The following is a 20881-nucleotide window of genomic DNA, read 5'->3' as shown; positions in this document are numbered from 1 at the left end:
CCAGTTTACCTCCTGAGTTCCAATCTATTTTTGCTGTGTTGTCCAAAGCCATTGATGCCAAACTCTCCACCATCAATGAGCTTCCTTTACCTCTTCCTCCTTCTCGTTCCTCCCGCCCCTTGGGTTCTTCCCCAGCGGTCAGAGCTCCTATTCAGGATGATTCAGAATCCTCCCAGGATGAATATGAGGATGTAGAGGAGGATGAAGACCCTTTTCAGGGCTTATCAGAGGATGAGGAATCCCAAATAAAAGTCCCTCCTCCAATTACTATTTTTCCTTCTCAACTATTCAAATCTCTCCTCCTCAAAGCTAGAATTTCTACGGGATTAGCGGCCCAGGAGAAACAAGCCTCCACTTCCACTGATCCCCCGGAGGAGAATTTACCTTACTTCACAGAGGAACAGGAGGATAACGAGGTAATTCCTATGCCTAAATTGTTTAAAGATGCCTTACTCAAACAGTGGGATTTTCCAGCCTCTGGCCTTAATCCCTCCACCAAGGACAGAAAGTTGTATAAACTTTCCTCTTCCTATGAAGAGCTTCTATCCTTTCCCAAACCAGATGAACCTGTCAAGATTCTTCACTCGGCAGCGGCTGTGCCAGGCGAGGCGGAGGAAGTCCTCCGCCCAGAGGACAAGCGCATCGAGCAAATGCTCAAAAGAGGATTCACCGCTGATTCCTGGGCCATTAAAAGTTCTGCAGCGGCCTCCTTCTTCTCCAGAGCCATGCTGCTGTGGCTTCGCCAACTTCAACAGCACATTCCTCCCGATGACTTGAGAGGTCAGCAAGACTTCAACAAGGTCTTTGCAGCTGCCCAGTACGTGGCTGATGCCACCTTGCAATCTACTAGATTTTCTGCTAAGTCTATTGCAGCCTCTACAACGGCAAGAAGACTCCTATGGATTCGCCCTTGGCAAGCGGGAGTTCGCCAAAAGTGGCAGTTATCCCAGGGCCCCTTAAAGCGCGACCTTCTCTTCGGTGATCTTCTGGATCCACTCCTCACGGAGACCACGGACAAGAAGAAAGTTTTGGGTCCAACCACCAAAAAGGTTACCAAAACGCAGTCCTTTCGTCGCCCAGGGCGCCAGCAAGATCAAGCGGCTTCCTATCAGAGATCTCCAGGTCAGTATTCCCCCCGCTTTCGTTCCCAAGGTAGGAACTCCAGGGGTAGAGGGTTTCGTTTCCAAAGGGGAGCTTCCTCTAACAGGGCTTCAAAAAAACCTAGATGGTAATCTTACCTCCATTCCCATAGGGGGTCGCCTAGCTCATTTCGCCTCTAATTGGCGTCTCACCTCCAAGGACCCTTGGGTCATTGACACTGTTCAAACAGGCCTTCTTTTAGAATTTATTTCTCCTCCCCCTAAACGTTTTATTTCCTGCCCTTCTCCCAGGTCATCCTCAGATTGTAACCGTATGGAGGAGGACATTTCTCATCTTTTGTCCATCAGAGCCATTCAACCGGTCCCTTCCGGTCAGAAGGGCCTAGGTTTTTACTCCATCCTATTTATGGTTCCAAAGTCCTCCGGAGGTTGGAGAGCCATTTTGGATTTAAAGAAACTAAACCTATTCATCAAATATAGGAAGTTTAAGATGCACTCCTTGTCTTCTATTTTGGCCGCCATTCACTCGGGAGATTTCATGGTCTCCTTAGACCTCACTGAGGCCTACCTTCACATTCCTATAGCCAAATGCCACAGAAAATTTTTACGTTTTTCCTTTCAAGGCAGGCATTTCCAGTATAGGGCGATGCCATTTGGCCTTTCCTCGGCCCCTCGGGTCTTTACAAAGCTCTTGGGGTCCCTGGCGGCCTATATTCGGGCGTCTCCCATCCACATTTTATGTTATCTTGATGATATTTTAATTCATGGGAACTCCCTAGAGAGAGTGAAAACAGACCTTTCTGTCACCATGTCAGTCCTTCAGGACCATGGATTTTCCATCAACTTTGATAAAAGTCACCTCCAACCATCCACTTCCATTTCTCACCTGGGGTCCATTATTGATTCAAAGTCCTCCCAGGTTTTTCTCTCTCCCGAGAGAAAACTCAGTATAGTGGAGTTAATTTCTAACATTTTATCTAATCCTTCAGTATCCATAGTTACTCTATCTTCCCTTTTGGGGAAGATGGTGTCATGCATAGGCATCATTCCCTGGGCTCGCCTTCATGCTAGGGAACTCCAGTGGCTACTGTTGCCTTTTCAGAGATCGGGGCACAGCAACTCAAATCGACGCATTGTCATCCCACTGAGTGTTCGCAGATCCTTCAAGTGGTGGAAGTCTCCGGCCATGGACAAAGGATCCCCGTTCAGGTGCCCGGATCAATTTGTCATCACCACAGATGCCAGTCTATCGGGATGGGGCGCCCACGCCCTGGGGATGATAGCCCAGGGCACGTGGTCCCCGGAGGAAGCTTCCAGGCCAATCAATTGGCTAGAGTTAAGAGCCGTTTCCCTGGCTCTGAAACATTTCTCTCCTCGCATTCCCAACCGGCACGTTCTCATTCTCACCGACAACATTGCCACAAAAAGCCATATCTGCAGACAGGGGGGCACGAGATCCAAGGCTCTCATGAGGGAGGCCCTCAAGTTGGGCCTTTGGGCGGAAAAACATCTCCAGTCGCTCCTAGCCGATCACATCTCGGGGAGTCTCAACGTCCAGGCGGATTGGCTATCCCGAGCAACGATAGACCCAGGAGAGTGGAACCTCCATCAAGACCTGTTCCATCAAATCACCCTCAGATTCGGCCTACCAGTCCTGGATCTCTTCGCGACCAATGCGAACGCCCAACTCCCTCGCTTCTATTCCAGATTTCCATCCCCGGGAGCGGAAGCAATCAATGCCCTCCGGAGTCCATGGCCTCCAGGCCTACTCTACGCATTTCCTCCAATTCCAATCCTCCCGGACGTGATTCACAAGGTCCTCACCGAGAGGGCCCGAGTAATCTTAATCGCCCCTCATTGGCCCCGCCGGCCCTGGTTCGCGGATCTCCAACAGCTGTCCGTCCAGGACCCTTGGCGACTCCCCGTTTCGGGGGATATGCTGCGGCAGGGGGCATCTTTCCATCCAGACCCGGAGTGGTTCCACCTCACCGCCTGGCTGTTATCAGGAGAGATTTAGAACTGCGTGGTCATGACCCCGATTCAGTGGAGGTCATTTTAAAGGCCAGGAGGGGCTCGACCAATCGAATCTACGACCACACGTGGTCCAAGTTTCACCAGTGGTGTCTACAGGAAGGTCTCTCCCCTCTGTGCATCCCCATACACAGAATTATTTCCTTCCTTATGCAAGGCTTCCATAAAGGACTTTCCACCAGCACCCTCCGGCGTCATCTGGCAGCCATTTCATCTGTCCTAGGGGGTCCCCGCAGACAGCCTCTCCGATCCTTCCCTGAAGTTCAGGAATTCCTCAAGGGCATAGCCAACCTCAGACCTTCCAAGGTCCACAGGTATCCTTCCTGGGATTTGCCACGGGTTCTCCATTCCCTCACGCAGGCACCATACGAACCCCTAAAATCGGCATCCCTCAGGTACCTATCCTTTAAGGTAGCTTTCCTGGTGGCTATTACCTCTGCCCGGCGCATTTCGGAGCTGGCTGCCCTCTCAATCAGGCAGGACCTTTGTCAATTCCATCAGGACAAGGTAGTCTTGCGACTGGACCCTACCTTCTTACCCAAGGTCAGTTCCATGTTCCACAGATCTCAGGATATTGTCCTACCTTCCTTCTGCCTCCAACGAGACCATCCCTTGGCAATTAGATGGCACACCCTGGATCTCACCAGAGCGCTGAGAATATATATCCAACGCACAGGACCCTTTCGGAGGTCAGAAGCACTTTTTGTAGCCTATCATCCCAGAGTCATGGGGGCCAAAGTGTCTTCAACAGTAATAGGCCGTTGGATCAGAGGGACCATATCTAAGGCCTATGAGTCGGCCTCCCTCTCAGTTCCAAGGAACATCACTGCGCATTCCACCAGGAGCGCAGCCACCTCGGCCGCTTGGGCGACTCAAGCCCCGTTGGAGGAGGTCTGCAAAGCAGCCACTTGGGCCTCGCCAAATTCCTTCATCAGGCACTACAAAATTGATTCTTACGCTTCAGCGGACGCTGCCTTCGGCAGAAGGGTACTCCAATCCGTTATCTCACTCGATAGCAAGCTAATCCCACCCTAGGGACCATCTATTGGGTATGTCCCATGTGACTGCTGGACCCGCTCCTTCAGTACGGAGAATAGGCGTTGATTGCTTACCTGAACGCCTCTTCTCGTACGGTGAGCGGGTACAGCAGTCACTTCCCGCCCTTGTATGTGTCTTCTTTACCTTTTCTATATCTTTCTTCCTCTAACAATGAGAGTTGAACACTACAGAGCTTCACAACTGAGCCTAGTCTATGGATTCGCGAATTCTGGGGAAGGGGCGGATCCGGCAAGCTTTTTTAATACTAGGCTCAGTTCCACCGGATTGGACATGAGCAACCCATGTGACTGCTGTACCCGCTCACCGTACGAGAAGAGGCGTTCAGGTAAGCAATCAACGCCTATTTACTTAGAGTTTCCAATTGAAAAAAAAGGCAATTTAAAAAAAAATCTCCATAGTTCAGTCAGTTAATTTAATCAAGAAATGGAACCTAGGCTGATACTGTGCACCAGAAATATTCATCAATTCAGGAGCTACTTTGAGGGGGATGGCAAAAAAATGGTTCAAAACAAATAAATCAAATACTGTTTAAAATCAATAAGAACAGGGATGCAATGCCATCTTTTGCCTATCTCTTTCAAGTCACGTGCTGAAATTTTTGGGAAATGTATCATGGAGCTATGAACATTTCTGAGTTTCAGAGGTGCAGTATAAGGTTTAATTTGTAAAGCCTCTTATGATCCAAGTTACTGGTGAATTTATAATATCAGTTAAAAATATTTTGCATGTTTTGCCTTTTACTCTTTTGGAGTGCAAAAACAATGCATCAAGTACCAGGCACTAATATTTCTCAAATTTTTTTTGGCGTAGATTATCAACTTTTGTTTTCGATTACATTGTAGGCCTGCCCAAAGGCTGTAAGCTGTTCAATTTTTCTCTAGATATTTGTACTGCTTGTATTAGTACATCCTTATATGGGTGTAAACTTTATAAATTGCTGTTGTAGATTCCAAAGTATGAACTCTGGTAACTGATATTTTTTTTGGTGGTGGTGTGGGAGCTAATAGAAAAACAAATCATAAACATTATGTGTGGTTCTGAGGCAGGTGTCAGCTTCCTCCAGGCTTTATTTTGAGAGGTTTGCCAATACTAAATTAAAACAAATAAATTTAATTTATTTGTCTGAAGGAAAATGACCCGTGTACTAAAAATACAAATATCAAGTAATCCAGTGTTTCCCAACCTTGGCAACTTGAAGATATTTGGACTTCAACTCCCAGAATTCCCCAGCCAGCATTCGCTGGCTGGGGAATTCTGGGAGTTGAAGTCCAAATATCTTCAAGTTGCCAAGGTTGGGAAACACTGAAGTAATCCACTGACAAAGAAGTGACAGACATGTAATGCAATTTAAAAAAAGCAGTTGTGGGAAGACCCTTATCTTTTTCATTTTCCTTTCTTTTTTCTAGGCAGTTTTTGTACTAATCCTTCATTTGTGCTGACATCATCAAGACTCAGTTTACACCAACAACTCAGAATTCACATTTTAAAGGTTAGTTTGGACCAACATGGGTTCTTTCTCATTTCTCCCCTCCCCTTTTAAGTGCCTGTATCACTGTGTTTAATCCTTAGAGATCAGCAGAATGTGGAAGCAACCCAGACTGCTGAGTGATTGCTGTTTGGGTTCAGGTGGGAAGGGAGGCACTTGACTTGTGCATTGGGAAAGGAAGTCTATTTTTGTGCTGCCGGGGATCACCAAAAACACAAACAGAGAAGAAGATGGGATTGGGAGTGTGTGTGTATGGATGGAGCAGCTATTTATTTATTTATTTATTTATTGATTGATTGATTGATTGATTGATTGGATTTGTATGCTGCCCCTCTCTGTGGACTGGGGCGGCTAACAACGGTGACAAAAAACAGCTAAAAACCCTTGTTATAAAACCAATCATACATACAAACATACCATGCATAAATTGTAGAGGCCTAGGGGGAAAGATCATCTTAATTCCCCCATGCCTGGTGGCAGAGGTGGGTTTTAAGAAGCTTACGAAAGGCAAGGAGGGTGGGGGCAATTCTAATCTCTGGGGGGGAGTTGGTTCCAGAGGGCCGGGGCCGCCACAGAGAAGGCTCTTCCCCTGGGTCCCGCCAAGTGACATTGTTTAGTTGGCGGGACCCGGAGAAGACCCACTCTGTGGGACCTAACTGGTCGCTGGGATTCGTGCAGCAGAAGGTGGTCCCGGAGATAATCTGGTCCGGTGCCATGAAGGGCTTTATAGGTCATAACCAACACAGTATCATAGAATCATAGAACGGTAGAGTTGGAAGGGACCTCCAGGGTCATCCGGTCCAACCCCCTGCTCAATGCAGGATTCATCAAACCATCCCAGAAAGATGAGTGTCCAGTCTCTGTTTGAAGACCTCCAGTGAAGGAGAGTTCACCACCTCCTGTGACAAACTGTTTCACTGGTTTATCACCATTATTGTTAGAAAGTTTTTTCTTATATCTAATCTAAATCTTCTCCCTTGCAGTTTCATTCCATTGTTTCTAGTCCTTCCGTGTGCTAATGAGAACAATGCTGATCCCTCTGCTCTGTCACATGATCAAAATTAAAAGGCTTGGCAGCTGATTCATATTCATGACAGCTGCAGTGTCTCGAGCATTTTAATAGGAAAGTGAACAGCAAGAACAAGGGGACACAATCTGAAGTTAGTTGGGGGAAAGATCAAAAGCAACATGAGAAAATATTATTTTACTGAAAGAGTAGTAGATCCTTGGAACAAACTTCCAGCAGACGTGGTTGGTAAATCCACAGTAACTGAATTTCAGCATGTCTGGGAGAAACATATATCCATCCTAAGATAAAATACAGAAAATAGTATAAGGGCAGACTAGATGGACCATGAGGTCTTTTTCTGCCGTCAGTCTTCTATGTTTCTATGTTTCTATGTGATCACTGTTTGTGACCTGGCAAGCAAAGTCAATGGGGAAGCCAGATTCACTTAACAACTGTGTAACTTATCAACTGCAGGGATGATTGTGGCAAGAAGAGTTACAAAATGGGGCAAAATTCACTTAACGTCTGTCTTATAACATTAATTTGTAGCTCAGTTGTGGTTGTAAGTTGTGGACTTACCTGTACATAAGTCACGAATATTTTAATCAAGCACACAAATACATTAATCAAACCTGGTCAGTTTTTAAAAAAATAAGAATTTTAAAAAAGGGGAACGTGAATTTGCTCTTTAGAAACAAATCAAAACATAACATATCTCCCACACAAGATGTTTTCAAGATGTTGAATATGAAATTGTTTACTTATTCCCTTCTGGAAATACTTAATTTCATCTGGCAAAAAGGCTATTCTTATGTCTAACGTCTGGAGCCTAGAAAGCAAATTTCAGATATAGTGTGAATTTGTATGACGGTGAATTCGTTTCTCTGTGCTTCCTGCTTTCTTCAGAGACAATTGCTGGTCTAGCAGTAATGTCCAGTGCAGTGATGTGAATTCCACATCTTTCTAACCTGTATTACATCATCAACATCCAACCTGGCATGATGTTTAAATAAATGTACCTGGGGTGGTATTCAGCCGATTTGAGCGAACCCGTAGTTGGAACCCCGCCACCCACCCACCTCAGCTCTATGCTGTCCTATTTAGGCATGGTTTGAAGCCATGCGCATGCATGCTAGCAGCACATGTGAGTAAGGTACATTTGCAAATCAATAGGAAAAGTAAGTGAATACCACCTTGAAATATACCTTATATACAGTATCATAAGGAAGAGGAAACTGCCAATGGGCTTTCAATCAATTGCAATATTGAATGAAAACATTGATTGCACTAAAATGTGCACCAAAATTCTCTGCTTTTCATAACCAAGTTTGTTAAACAGGAAAGACACTCAAGAGCAGACAAATAAGGATTGCAGCAAAGGTATCGCTCACGATGCCACAAGTGTTGTAAAAAGTGTGAATGTTCACACTTGGTCTCACTTCTCAAGTATTGAGAAAATCTTGAGGTCTTTGTAGTATTATAGTCATTTTAGTCAGAGATCTTGGCAGATTCATACATTGCTATCTATGTAACAAAGAAAAGTTATAGGAGAAAACACACACACACACACACACACAAACACACACACACAAGTGATGTCACATGGCTTGATTAGCTTCACATATTCTTCTAAGCTAAAATCTGGTTTGTAAAAGTTAATTAATAGTTTAGTAGTTGGGGAAAAGAGCCGGGGTGGCGCAGCAGGTAGAGTACTGTACTGCAGGCCACTGAAGCTGACTGTAGATCTGAAGGTCAGCGGTTCAAATCTCATCACCGGCTCAAGGTTGACTCAGCCTTCCTTCCTTCCGAGGTGGGTAAAATGAGGACCCGGATTGTGGGGGCAATATGCTGGCTCTGTTAAAAAGTGCTATTGCTAACATGTTGTAAGCCGCCCTGAGTCTAAGGAGAAGGGCGGCAGAAAAAAACCCAAATAAATAAGTAAGTAAGTAAGTAAGTAAGTAAGTAAGTAAGTAAGTAAGTAAGAAAGAAAGTAAATAAATAAATAAATAAATAAGCCAAACAATCTATGAATCTAGCCAATTACCGTGTTTTCCTGAAAATAAGACCCTGTCTTATATTTTTTTGAACCCTGAAATAAGCACTTGGCCTTATTGCCAAGCACTCAAAAGCCCGATTGGGCTTATCAGGAGATGTCTTATTTTGGGGGAAACAGGATAGCATTAGTATTATTAATACAGTATTAATATTATTACATTATTACGTACATGTTAATTACTATTAATAGGCTAGTTTGGTCTAATGATTAATGCACTAGGAAACTCTGAGTTCTAATTTTGCTTTAGGCATGAAAGTCAGCAAGGCAACTTTTGACCAGTCTCTTTTTCAACCCAACTCATCTTTAATTAGTTATGTTAAATATTCTCTGTGAGTTACTTTCCTGCTTTGGGTACCCTAACAATAATAGAGTTGGAAATGTTAAGTAGAATGCTTGCCTGCATAGCTAGAAATATAACAAGCAGGAAGAGGGAGATTGTGATCTCACTGTATAAAGCGCTGGCGAGACCACATTTGGAATACTGTGTTCAGTTCTGGAGACCTCACTTACAAAAAAGATATTGACAAAATTGAACGGGTCCAAAGATGGGCTACAAAAATGGTGGAAGGTCTTAAGCATAAAACCTATCAGGAAAGACTTAATGAACTTCATCTCCGCCCCGAGTCTACGGAGAGGGGCGGCATACAAATTTAATAAATAAAATAAATAAATTAAAATAAATCTGTACAGTCTGGAGGACAGAAGGGAAAGGGGGGACATGATCGAAACATTTAAATACGTTAAAGGGTTAAATAAAGTTCAGGAGGGAAGTGTTTTAATAGGAAAGAGAACACAAGAAGGGGGCACAATCTGAGGTTAGTTGGGGGAAAGATCAGAAGCAACGTGAGAAAATATTATTTTGCTGAAAGAATAGTAGATGCTTGGAACAAACTTCCAGCAGAGGTGGTTGGTAAATCCACAGTAATTGAATTTAAACATGCTTGGGATAAACATATATCCAATCTAGGATAAAATATAGGAAATAGTATAAGGGCAGACTAGATGGACCATGAGGTCTTTTTCTGCCGTCAGTCTTCTATGTTTCTATGTTAACAGTGTTTTCTTTGGCCTAATTTGTACAGATTTGGAACTGTTATCAACAAGTAAGGAGAGGGGGCGTAATCAAAGGAATAACTGGGTTTTATTATCCTGTTGCTTCTTGCTCTGCTCTGTCTATTGGAGGACTAGCCCAATCTGTGCATTATAACCTCCAATCATCTTTGTGTCTGGCAAATATTGGTAGGAACGATGGAATTTTTTCCTCAGTCCTGATTGGCTGACGGACGGACTGACTGTGGACTCTCCTATAGGCTGGAGAATCATGCCTTCCCCATCTTGCTATTTTTTAAATCCAACATATGCTTCATGGGGAAGGCAGTATGAGAGAAATCATAGTTGGGAGATACACACACACACACACACGCACTCACCCCCCCCAACATATGTTGCTATGTGTGTGTGTATAAAGTGGTGTTCACTTAGATAATTACTTCTTTCCTAAGTTTTTTTTTTAAAAATCCCAACAGGAAACAAATTTAGCAAGTTTCTTCCTGTTGAGACTGAATGAGAAACAGCAAGCCTTGGTTTAATTTAGTTTCTTCTTTTTTGTATTGTTATTATTTTAAATCATGCCTGGTCTCCTAGGGCCTTTTTTCCAGGGCATTTGGGCTGACCATTCTGATATTGCCTCTGAGCTGGCCTTTGTCAAAAGCCCACTGATTTGTTTGCCGTGGGTAGCTTCTAGTAGTCTATTTATATGTGTTAATGGTTTTGAGTCTTACAGCTATTGCTAGCTCCTTTTCTTGGAGGGCCTGGGTCCAAAGGGAAGCGAAGGAGGCATTCCTGTGAACTTTAACCTGCGATAATGCTTCCTTCATCTAAACAGGTCCATTTTTTGACAGTGCAACTGGGCAGTTTGTGTGTAGCTTTCATTAAAACTACATCAGTGTCCTGGGAACTCGCTCCTTGAGGGCAAAGATCATTTTCCTCAGGGAAAGATTTCATGAGAATGTGACCATAAAAAACTTACGTTTCTGCTGCATTGTTAGACATTCTAAATGGCAGAAGATGCCACGGGAGGTGTGGAGACTTTAAGAGGCAGCTGAGCTTAACATTTCTGTGAGACAGCCCAGTGTCTCCAAAAGATGTGCAAAAAAAATGCCTCGTTTTCTTGAAAGCAAATTAAACTGTATTTTTTTACAAAAAGCTATGTTTGTTCTTATGAAAATATCTAAGCAGTTTGTAAGGAGTATTCACTGTCCAATTTATAATTCTTAAGCATAAAACGTATCAGGAAAGACTTCATGAACTCAATCTGTATAGTCTGGAGGACAGAAGGAAAAGGGGGGACATGATCGAAACATTTAAATATGTCAAAGGGTTAAATAAGGTTCAGGAGGGAAGTGTTTTAATAGGAAAGTGAACACAAGAACAAGGGGACACAATCTGAAGTTAGTTGGGGGAAAGATCAAAAGCAACATGAGAAAATATTATTTTACTGAAAGAGTAGTAGATCCTTGGAACAAACTTCCAGCAGACGTGGTTGGTAAATCCACAGTAACTGAATTTAAACATGCCTGGGATAAACATATATCCATCCTAAGATAAAATACAGAAAATAGTATAAGGGCAGACTAGATGGACCAGGAGGTCTTTTTCTGCCGTCAGTCTTCTATGTTTCTATAATGCTCCTGTGCTTAAAAAAATGTATATCTACGCCAACTGCAATCGCACATATAGCATGACAGTAATTGCAAATTACTTTTGACTTCCTTTTTTCTTGATAACATTGAAATTGAGAAGATTCACCGGGCATGATGGGCTCCTGACCTAGAGTGCTTGATCTTTTCTCAGGATACTAGGCAGCAGATCTGTCTAGCCACCGTTCTGTCCTTGAGCTAAATCCTTTTCTGTCCACTACAGTTATTTGTGCCAACCTTTTCTTTAGAAAAAAAAAATGTTGAGTCATTTTTCTCTTACTGAATTTTTCTCTTCTAGTTTCCCATCATGATCTTTCTTTTTTATTACTCTCTGTATTGTTTGCATCGGAAACAGAATACTGCAGAATCCTAGAGTATCATGACACTAAAATTTCCTGCCACTCTGCAAATACACCCATTTTTTTAATCACTAAGGTCAGCGGTCTTCGAACTTGGCAACTTTAAGAAAAATGGACTTCAAGTCCCAGAATTCTCCAGCCAGGTTGGAGAATTCTGGGAGTTGAAGTGCACAAGTCTTAAAGTTGCCAAGTTGCTAAGGCTTTGCCCCTTGATCAGGAGTTGTGGATTAAAAAAAACCAAAAACCTAAGACGTTCCATGGTATGAAAGAGTTTTATTTTTACAATGTCGAAAAGTCTACATCATCAGTTTGATATGTAACTACAGTTGTACATCTGAATTCGTTTGAATTGTGAATAACAAAGCTTAAAATAAACGGGATAAGGATGAATCAAGATGGCTTGATCAGACTTGATACGATATTTCAATAGCTGATGCTTTAATTATGCAGAATAATTATACTTTCTGGATTACTAATTTTTTTACATTGAAAATGTTTGGATAGGTTTTGGATTATTCCATTAAATATCCTCTGCCCTCTTAAAAATAGAGAAATTGTATGAAGCCTTTGTTTTTAAATTATCCAGTTTTAAAATGTTACGTAATAAATGAACTCAATTTGAAGACTTGTTTTATGCTTTCATTTTCATTGTATCAATAAAATATTATAACTTGCCTTTTTAAACAATAATGAAGGTGAAGGCATTTTAACAGTAAAAAATATGGTAAAATAGCATAACTAAAACATTACTGGACAATTTATACATGCTAAAATTGCAAAATTCAAATGGTCTAGAAAGCTGGGGAAGTATGTACTTGTGTCAGACTTAATCTTTATGCTAATAAAATTAAACTTAGCAATAGTAAATGACAAAGCAAATAAATAAAAAGCAAAGAATTAATCATAGAGCAGCTATTTAGAGTAGTGACTATGGATGAACAATACATAAAGATCTTAGTTCAGTGATAAAATTAGGGAGGATAGAAATCACGTTTTCTGTAAAATAATAAACCATCATTTACAAAACACGATCCTGGGCACATGGATTTTTGTAAGCCAAAGCCAAACTAAGGCATATTGTAGCTTAGTGTGATGTGTGAACATGATAGATTTGCTTTAATCTAAAACTCATTTCAAGACTTGGTGACTTTTATCAATACTTAGACCAACGATCCTTGAAAAGATGGATAGCATTTAGAAATGAAGAAGCAGATTATTTTGAGTATATTGTGTGTGTGTGTGTGTGTGTGTGTGTGTGAGAGAGAGAGAGAGAGAGAGAGTATTAAATATTGAAAAAGCAGATTATTTTGAGTAATTTTCATGCAATTTTCGTAATTTATTATTACTGTTTAATTAACAACAGGGAAGTTTGCTGAGCATTTTTTAAATATCTTCAATCATAGTGTCATATATTGGCACTTTAGAATTGGGGAACATGGTGAATATGTTCGTTTACATTATGTTATTTGTACAAAATGGTATGCTAGAACTTCTGTTTGACTCTAGGGTTTCTGCTTTGTCTACAACAATGTTAGGTGAGAGCCAATTAATATTATCTCATGGATGTTTTATGAATAAATATTCTCAGGTCTAGTTACTCAGATTTAGGAGCTAAATGAGGTTGTACTGACTTTGAAGAAACGGAGTACAGCCTGGGATGAATACAGTACTTAATCCAGTTCTGCCATCAGTGTAACCTTATTAAGGTAGACTGATATGTATTAATGTTCATCTATAAACATTATTTTAATACAGTTTATATGTCTTGAACCTAAAGCCAAATTTTTCTCCTATTATGAGACATGGACTTCAGCTAATCCTTAACTTACAACTATTTGTTTAGTACCATTCAAAGTTAAAACTCAAGAAAGTAATATGACCAATTATTTTGCCTATGATCTCAGTGTCCTTGTGGTCACATGATCACGATTGGGGTACATGGCAGCCTGTATAAATTTATAATGGCTGCAGTGTTGTGGGGTCACTTAATCACCATTTGCAGCTGGCTTTCAACAAATAAAATCTAGAGGGGAAAGCTAGATTGTGTGATGTGTTTAGTGACCACATGATTCTCCTGAGAACCATGGGGAAATAAAGATAAAATCAGATGTGGTCATGTATCAATAGCACTTAAACTTACATTATTATTATTAATAATAAAATTATTATTTTATTATTATTTATTATTATTTATTGGATTTGTATGCCGCCCCTCTCCGCAGACTCGGGGCGGCTAACAACAGTCATAAAAAACAGCATGTAACAATCCAATATTAAAACAACTAAAAAAAACCTTATTATAATACCAAACATACATACAAACCTACCATGCATAAATTGTAAAGGCCTAGGGGGAAAGAGTATCTCAGTTCCCCCATGCCTGACGGCAGAGGTGGGTTTTAAGAAGCTTACGAAAGGCAAGGAGGGTGGGGGCAATTCTAATCTCTGGGGGGAGTTGGTTCCAGAGAGCCGGGGCCGCCACAGAGAAGGCTCTTTCCCTGGGTCCCACCAAACGACATTGTTTAGTTGACGGGACCCGGAGAAGGCCCACTCTGTGGGACCTAACTGGTCGCTGGGATTCGTGCAGCAGAAGGCGGTCCCGGAGCTAATCTGGTCCGGTGCCATGAAGGGCTTTATAGGTCATAACCAACACTTGTGGTTAGGCTGCATTCTAACCACAGCTCATGTAAAGACTCAATAATCTCTTTGCTTTAGCAACAGAAGTTCCAGTCCCAATTAGGATAGTAAGTCGAGAATTACCTATAGCTGCCTTTGATGATATGTCGTAGCCTAAAGCAGTGTTTCCCAATCTTGGCAACTTGAAGATATTTGGACTTCAACTCCCAGAATTCCCCAGCCAGCTGGCTGGGGAATTCTGGGAATTGAAGTCCAAATATCTTCAAGTTGCCAAGGTTGGGAAACACTGGCCTAAAGGAGTACAATACAGTATTTGCCTTGTGGTTGTTGAAAGAGTTTTGGGATTCAAAGGCTTATTGATACAGAGAAAATAATGAGCAAGAAGAGTTCATACATTTTAACTAGGGGAAAGATGGGATAAAGCAATTTGCAATTTAACATAATAAATATAATGATAATAATAAAATCCAATTAAAAAAAATACTTGTCTCCTTTTCTCCTTGTTAGTTTTTTTTCTTCATTCTTCTTCTGCATGACACATTCTTCATGTGTCATGCAGTACATATAGGCGACCATAGCTTTGAATTATATGGTTTGGTAAGACACTACAAAGTTTATATGTGTGTCTGTTTATAATTCTAGAGAACAAACTCCAAATCTTAAGCAGTTGTACAGCAGCACCAACTATTCTGAGGGTGTGGGTTTGCCCGTTCCTGATACAGCAATGGCAGCAGTTATAAGCTTGGGAAAGATTGCTGAAAACGGCACTATGGCATCTCAAAATGTCAAATCCCCATCAAAATCTCTTACTCCCAGTCGGATTGGCAGGAGAAACCAGGTAAGGAATAATAATTTATTTTTCATTTTTCAAAGGAACACAATTTCATGTGAATTATTTACCTCCCCACTCTGCCTCCTCCTGGTCAGCTAAATTCTATCAGCCTTCCCCAACTAATGAGAAATGTATATACAGTGGTACTTTGTCTTACAAACGCCTCGTCATACAAACTTTTCGAGATACAAACCCGGGGTTTAAGATTTTTTTGCCTCTTCTTACAAACTATTTTCACCTTACAAACCCACCATTGCCACTGGGATGCCCCGCCTCCGGATTTCCATTGTGAGCGAAGCACCCGTTTTTGCGCTGCTGGGATTCCCCTGAGGCTCCCCTCCATGGGAAACCCCACCTCCAGACTTCTGTGTTTTTGTGATGCTGCAGGGGAATCCCAGCAGGGAAATCCCAGCAGCGAAAAAACGGGTGCTTTCACTGATGCTCCCTTCGCTGGGAAATCCCACTTCCGGACTTCCATTGCCAGCGAAGTGCTCGTTTTTGCGATGCTGGGATTCCCCTGCAGCATCGCAAAAACACAGAAGTTCGGAGATGGGGTTTCCCATGGAGGGGAGCCTCAGGAGAATCCCAGCAGCGCAAAAACGGGTGCTTCGGCTGGCAAAAGGGGTGAATTTTGGGCTTGCACGCATTAATTGCTTTTCCATTGATTCCTATGGGAAACATTGTTTCATCTTACGAACATTTCGCCTTACAAACCTCCATCCGGAACCAATTAAGTTCGTAAGACGAGGTATTGCTGTACTGCATATACATTTATACAAAAGCCAGTCTGTATTATTATGGAGCAGCTCTTGAGTGGAAGCATTTGTGAATAAATAGCTTTTGAGCAAATTGGAAATAAATGAACTCCACTAATCGTGATTGGTTGCAAATGATTACCGTACTAGGTTGGAAAATTGCACACATGCTTTTTATACATGCTCTCATTCCTCCCCTGGTGTTTTCTTGCTCCATTTCCCTTGCTGCTTCCTCTATTGTTACCTTCCAAGGCTGGAAGGGGAAGCTGCGTGGTTTCTGTTGCAAAGATCCCAGGCAAGTGACTTTACCTTCTTCTGGCCTTTTGGGTCGGTTATTATCAGGGGAAAAAAAGATGTTTGCAGCAGGGGTGGGTTCCACTTACCTTCTTTACCCATTTGCATCGCTTCGGAAATGCATCACATCAGGGAAATGACTCTCAGCACATGCTCAGAAGCAGTAATGGGCTGCTGCCTCCACAGGAAGGGGCACGCAGTGGGGATAGTAAGTGTATGCACTATTTATTGAATACTATATATTTTTTTCTTATTGTCCTTCCTTCTCTAGTACCCTAGTATGATCCTTAATTACTTTTAAAATAGGAAATAATTCAATAGTATGTTTTTACCCATAAAAACTTTAATCATTTTAATTATTATCTAGAACTGAACTTTTATAGCAATTAAAGAAAATCGAGCTACTTGCCTAATCTGTTATCATACTGAACCTTGTGGGTTCAGTACAAAACCTTAAAATGTTACTGTGCTCCTCCACAAATAACGCTGTCTATGATTTGTCCTTTTTGTGGCTATTCAAATAATGTGACTTAACCAACTGTAAAAGAGTCCAAGCACCTATTTGAAAACATATCTTGGTCGGTAAGCCACTCCCACCCAGTCACATGACCTTTAAGTCACCCCGGTCACATGATTGTCAAGCCACTCCCACCTGGTCCCATGGCTGGCAAGCCACTTTTACTCAGTCACATGATCATCAAGCCACACCCACACAATCAGCCACACGTCCAATGTGGTAGTAAATTTTTTTGCTGCCCTTCACTGCGCAGAAGCCTTTGCACATGAGCAGAGGGTTATTTGCGAGCCGGTTTCAAGGAGTAGCGATAGAGGGCCGGTTTGGGGGCGTGGCCAGACGGCCATTGCTACAAGATCAACAAGCAGGGGCAAATTTCCGCCATTGGTTCAGGCAAACCCATCCGAACTTGCAGCAACCAGCAACTGGTTTGCAGGGTTTCTTTTATCGACTTTTTGTTGTAAAAGATCATATAATCGTAAGGTGGGAGGATCTTGGAGGATGAAACTTTGAAGGATGTGTTTTAGTTGTTAAGTGGCTGTGAAAGGACCTCCGAAAGCAAGCCAGGCTTGGCAATAAGAAAAGTGCAGAAATAGAAGCATCCTTTCTTATCTCCAATTTTTGTAAGGGTTTCAGATGTCTCAGCACTGTCTCCTACCAGAACAAGAGTAAATTGGCCTGCTTAGAAAAAAAAAATACTGCAATTTTTAAGAAGTCTTTGAAGCACAATGAACATTTATTGAGAAACCAATGTGACTTGGCAAGGCACATAGGTCTTGCCACTTTCCTACAGCTGGGGCGTAACCAACATTGGATCACAAGATGTTTTCAATCCTGCAGGATCAGGCTACTAACTATTCTGCAGTGAACTTCAAAGCAGTGTTAAAATGTTGATGCTATCAGTTACTTCTTTGGTTGCCTTATTTAAGACAAATCTCATAGATCTAAGAGAAAAGGAGGCAGAGTATGGAGAAAGAGTCAAGGGAGGAATGAGCCTGGAGTTGTTTTGTTGCCACAAGCTATCCCAAGTCCAGTTCCCATTTGAATTCTGCTAACTCTTATCTTTAACCCTTATCTAATTTAGTGCTGACCTTAGTTGATTAGATTCTTGTATATAATGTCGTTTGGCGGGACCCAGGAGAAAAGCCTTCTCTGTGGCGGCCCCGACCCTCTGGAACCATCTTCCCCCCAGATATCAGAGTTGGCCCCACCCTCCTTGCCTTTCGCAAGCTCCTTAAAACCCACCTCTGTCGTCAGGCATGGGGGAATTGAAATTTTCCCTTCCCCCTAGGCTTATAGAATTTATACATGGTATGCTTGTATGTATGATTGGTTCTTTAAATTGGGGTTTTTTAGATTATTTTTAATATTAGATTTGTTTACATTGTCTTTTTTATTGTTGTTAGCCGCCCCGAGTCTTCGGAGAGGGGCGGCATACAAATCTAATAAATACAAATAAGTTTGAGCATTAAATCTTCTTAATTGGAACTGAAACATAGAAACATAGAAACATAGAAGTCTGACGACAGAAAAAGACCTCATGGTCCATCTAGTCTGCCCTTATACTATTTTCTGTATTTTATCTTAGGATGGATATATGTTTATCCCAGGCATGTTTAAATTCAGTTACTGTGGATTTATCTACCACGTCTGCTGGAAGTTTGTTCCAAGGATCTACTACTCTTTCAGTAAAATAATATTTTCTCATGTTGCTTTTGATCTTTCCCCCAACTAACTTCAGATTGTGTCCCCTTGTTCTTGTGTTCACTTTCCTATTAAAAACACTTCCCTCCTGGACCTTATTTAACCCTTTAATATATTTAAATGTTTCGATCATGTCCCCCCTTTTCCTTCTGTCCTCCAGATTATACAGATTGTATGGTTGTATGGTTCCATTCCTGTCCTTTGCACCTGACAGAGCTCATGCTTAGAATTTGGATGGGTGACAATAATTTCAACAGGGAAGATGCAATCCTAGCATATGCTCGCTTGGCCTCTCTTCTGGAGATCCTCCTCACTATTGACTACAAGTTGAGAAAAAGTATGGAGTTGCCGTAGACAGCAGGAATTACCCTGGGCAGCTGTATGTACAGGAATGCCTTGCAAGGGCATCTCTGCTTCAAAGTAATTCATGTTTTCTCCCAGTCAGAGGACGTTAGGCAAGGCTGAAAGTGATGGCACCCTGCTTGGACCGCATTGCTTTGTGCAGGATGTTAGCAGAAGTTGTGGTTGCATAGAGAAACTAGTAACACAAGGCTTTTGCAGAGGGACCAGAGTTTTCCTGAACATTATATCTGTTCTGACCCAACTTTCACAAGCAACGAGAAACCACTTAACTCACAAGTAACCCAACCCCATTTTTTTCTTAAAATGGGACACAAACAGTCTATTCATGTTGGATAGACAAAACAAAAAAAATAACTACAGTATTTTTCGGAGTATAAGACGCACCTTAGTTTTTGGGGAGGAAACTAGGGAAAAGAATCTGCTTACCAGGTATTCATCTGGCTAGCATCCTTAATCTGGTCAGTTTCAGCATATTATTTTATCCCCTGTTTAGGGTTTAAAAAAAAACCCCCTTATTTGGAGAGAGTAACAATGAAAGAGCTTGCAAGCCAGTAAGAGCTGGGAACATTGTTAGAACCTGGTTAGGGCTGGAAAGAAAAATTCTGAGCAAGTAGAACAATGAAAAAAACCCTGCAAAGACAGGGCTTGGAAAACACTCTTAGTGGAGAGTAACAATGAGAGCTTGCAAGCGGTAAGAGCTGGGAACATCATGAGCACCTGGTTAGGGCTGGAAAGAAACTTACTTGGAGCAAGTTAGAGTAATGAAAAAAACTCTGCAAAGACTTAAACAGCAACAATGAAAGAACCTGCAAGATAAGAGCACCTAGTTAGGGCTGGGGGGGGGGGGGGGGACTTCTTAAAAACCTGCATTAAGAGTATAACATGCACCTCAATTTTCAACCTCTTTTAGGGAGGAAAAAGTTGTGTCTAATACTCAGAAAAATACGGTAGTAACAAATGAAGGTCTTTTCCCAGCCAGGGAGGTTGTACGACTTCCTTTCCCTGAGATCCAGTTTATCGTCTTCCATTGCTCTCTTCTCTCTATGCATGCACCCATCTATGAAGGGCCACGTCTATTCCTCCCTATCATTCACTCAGTTCAGGCCACCAGTTCTAATCTCCAGGGGGGGGGGGGAGTTGATTCCAGAGGGCCGGGGCCGCCACAGAGAAGGCTCTTCCCATGGGGCCTGCCAAATATCATTGTTTAGTTGACGGGACCCGGAGAAGGCCAACTCTGTGGGACCTTATCGGTCGCTGGGATTCATGCGGTAGAAGGCGATTCCGGAGGTACTCTGGTCCAGTGCCATGTAGGGCTTTAAAGGCCATAACCAACACTTTGAATTGTGACCGGAAACTGATCGGCAACCAGTGCAGGCCACGGAGTGTTGTAGAAACGTGGGCGAATCTGGGAAGCCCCACGATGGCTCTCGCGACCGCGTTCTGCACGATCTGAAGTTTCCGAACCCTTTTCAAAGGTAGCCCCATGTAGAGAGCATTGCAGTAATCGAACCTCAAGGTAATGAGGGCCTGAGCAACTGTGAGCAATGACTCCCTGTCCAAGTAGGGCCGCAACTGGTGCACCAGGCGAACCTGTGAGGAAAAGAACAATTGAGGAATGGCTAAGCACTTAAGCATCTATAAAGCCTTAGTTACAGTCAAAGCTCTCCAGAGTCTAAATGTGGTGCTTGATTTGCACTCCTGTCTTAATGAATGGTATTCCATGTTCAGATGTCTTTGAAAGTAACTTAAAAATGTATAGTTGCATTTCTGTGTGTGATGTGGTATATAGATACACACTCACACTTACACACATTGCCAAAGACCCAGCTTTTTAGAAGAATACTGGGAAGGGGTGAAGCAGGGAAGAAGACAATCCACAGCAAGGTAGATGGACTCAATTACAGAGGTGAGGAGAACATCATTGGAAGATTAGAAAAAAACAAGTTAGGGTAAATTGATTTCGAGAAAATCTGGTTTGTTGCT

The 20881-nt window shown here is 42.2% G+C and overlaps 1 protein-coding gene across 9 annotated transcripts in view; it reads left to right on the top strand.

Annotated features, from left to right (window-relative positions):
• The window catches only part of RREB1 (ras responsive element binding protein 1), a 238983-nt gene that overhangs the window by 124470 nt on the left and 93632 nt on the right, over positions 1–20881 (top strand). For 6 of the 9 annotated variants that reach the window (XM_070747211.1, XM_070747209.1, XM_070747210.1 and 3 more), the window contains 2 exons: positions 5597–5679; positions 15079–15274. In XM_070747211.1, coding sequence (XP_070603312.1) covers positions 15161–15274 — 114 coding nt within the window. In that variant the 5' untranslated portion in view covers positions 5597–5679; positions 15079–15160. The remainder of the gene's footprint in view (positions 1–5596; positions 5680–15078; positions 15275–20881) is intronic. The other 3 variants (XM_070747213.1, XM_070747212.1, XM_070747216.1) reach the window with 2 other exon arrangements.

Source organism: Erythrolamprus reginae, chromosome 3, assembly GCF_031021105.1.
Source record: "Erythrolamprus reginae isolate rEryReg1 chromosome 3, rEryReg1.hap1, whole genome shotgun sequence".
Classification (NCBI taxonomy): Eukaryota; Metazoa; Chordata; class Lepidosauria; order Squamata; family Dipsadidae; genus Erythrolamprus; species Erythrolamprus reginae.
The sequence above is the reverse complement of the archived record's forward strand: the minus strand, read 5'-3'. Positions and strand labels throughout refer to the sequence as shown.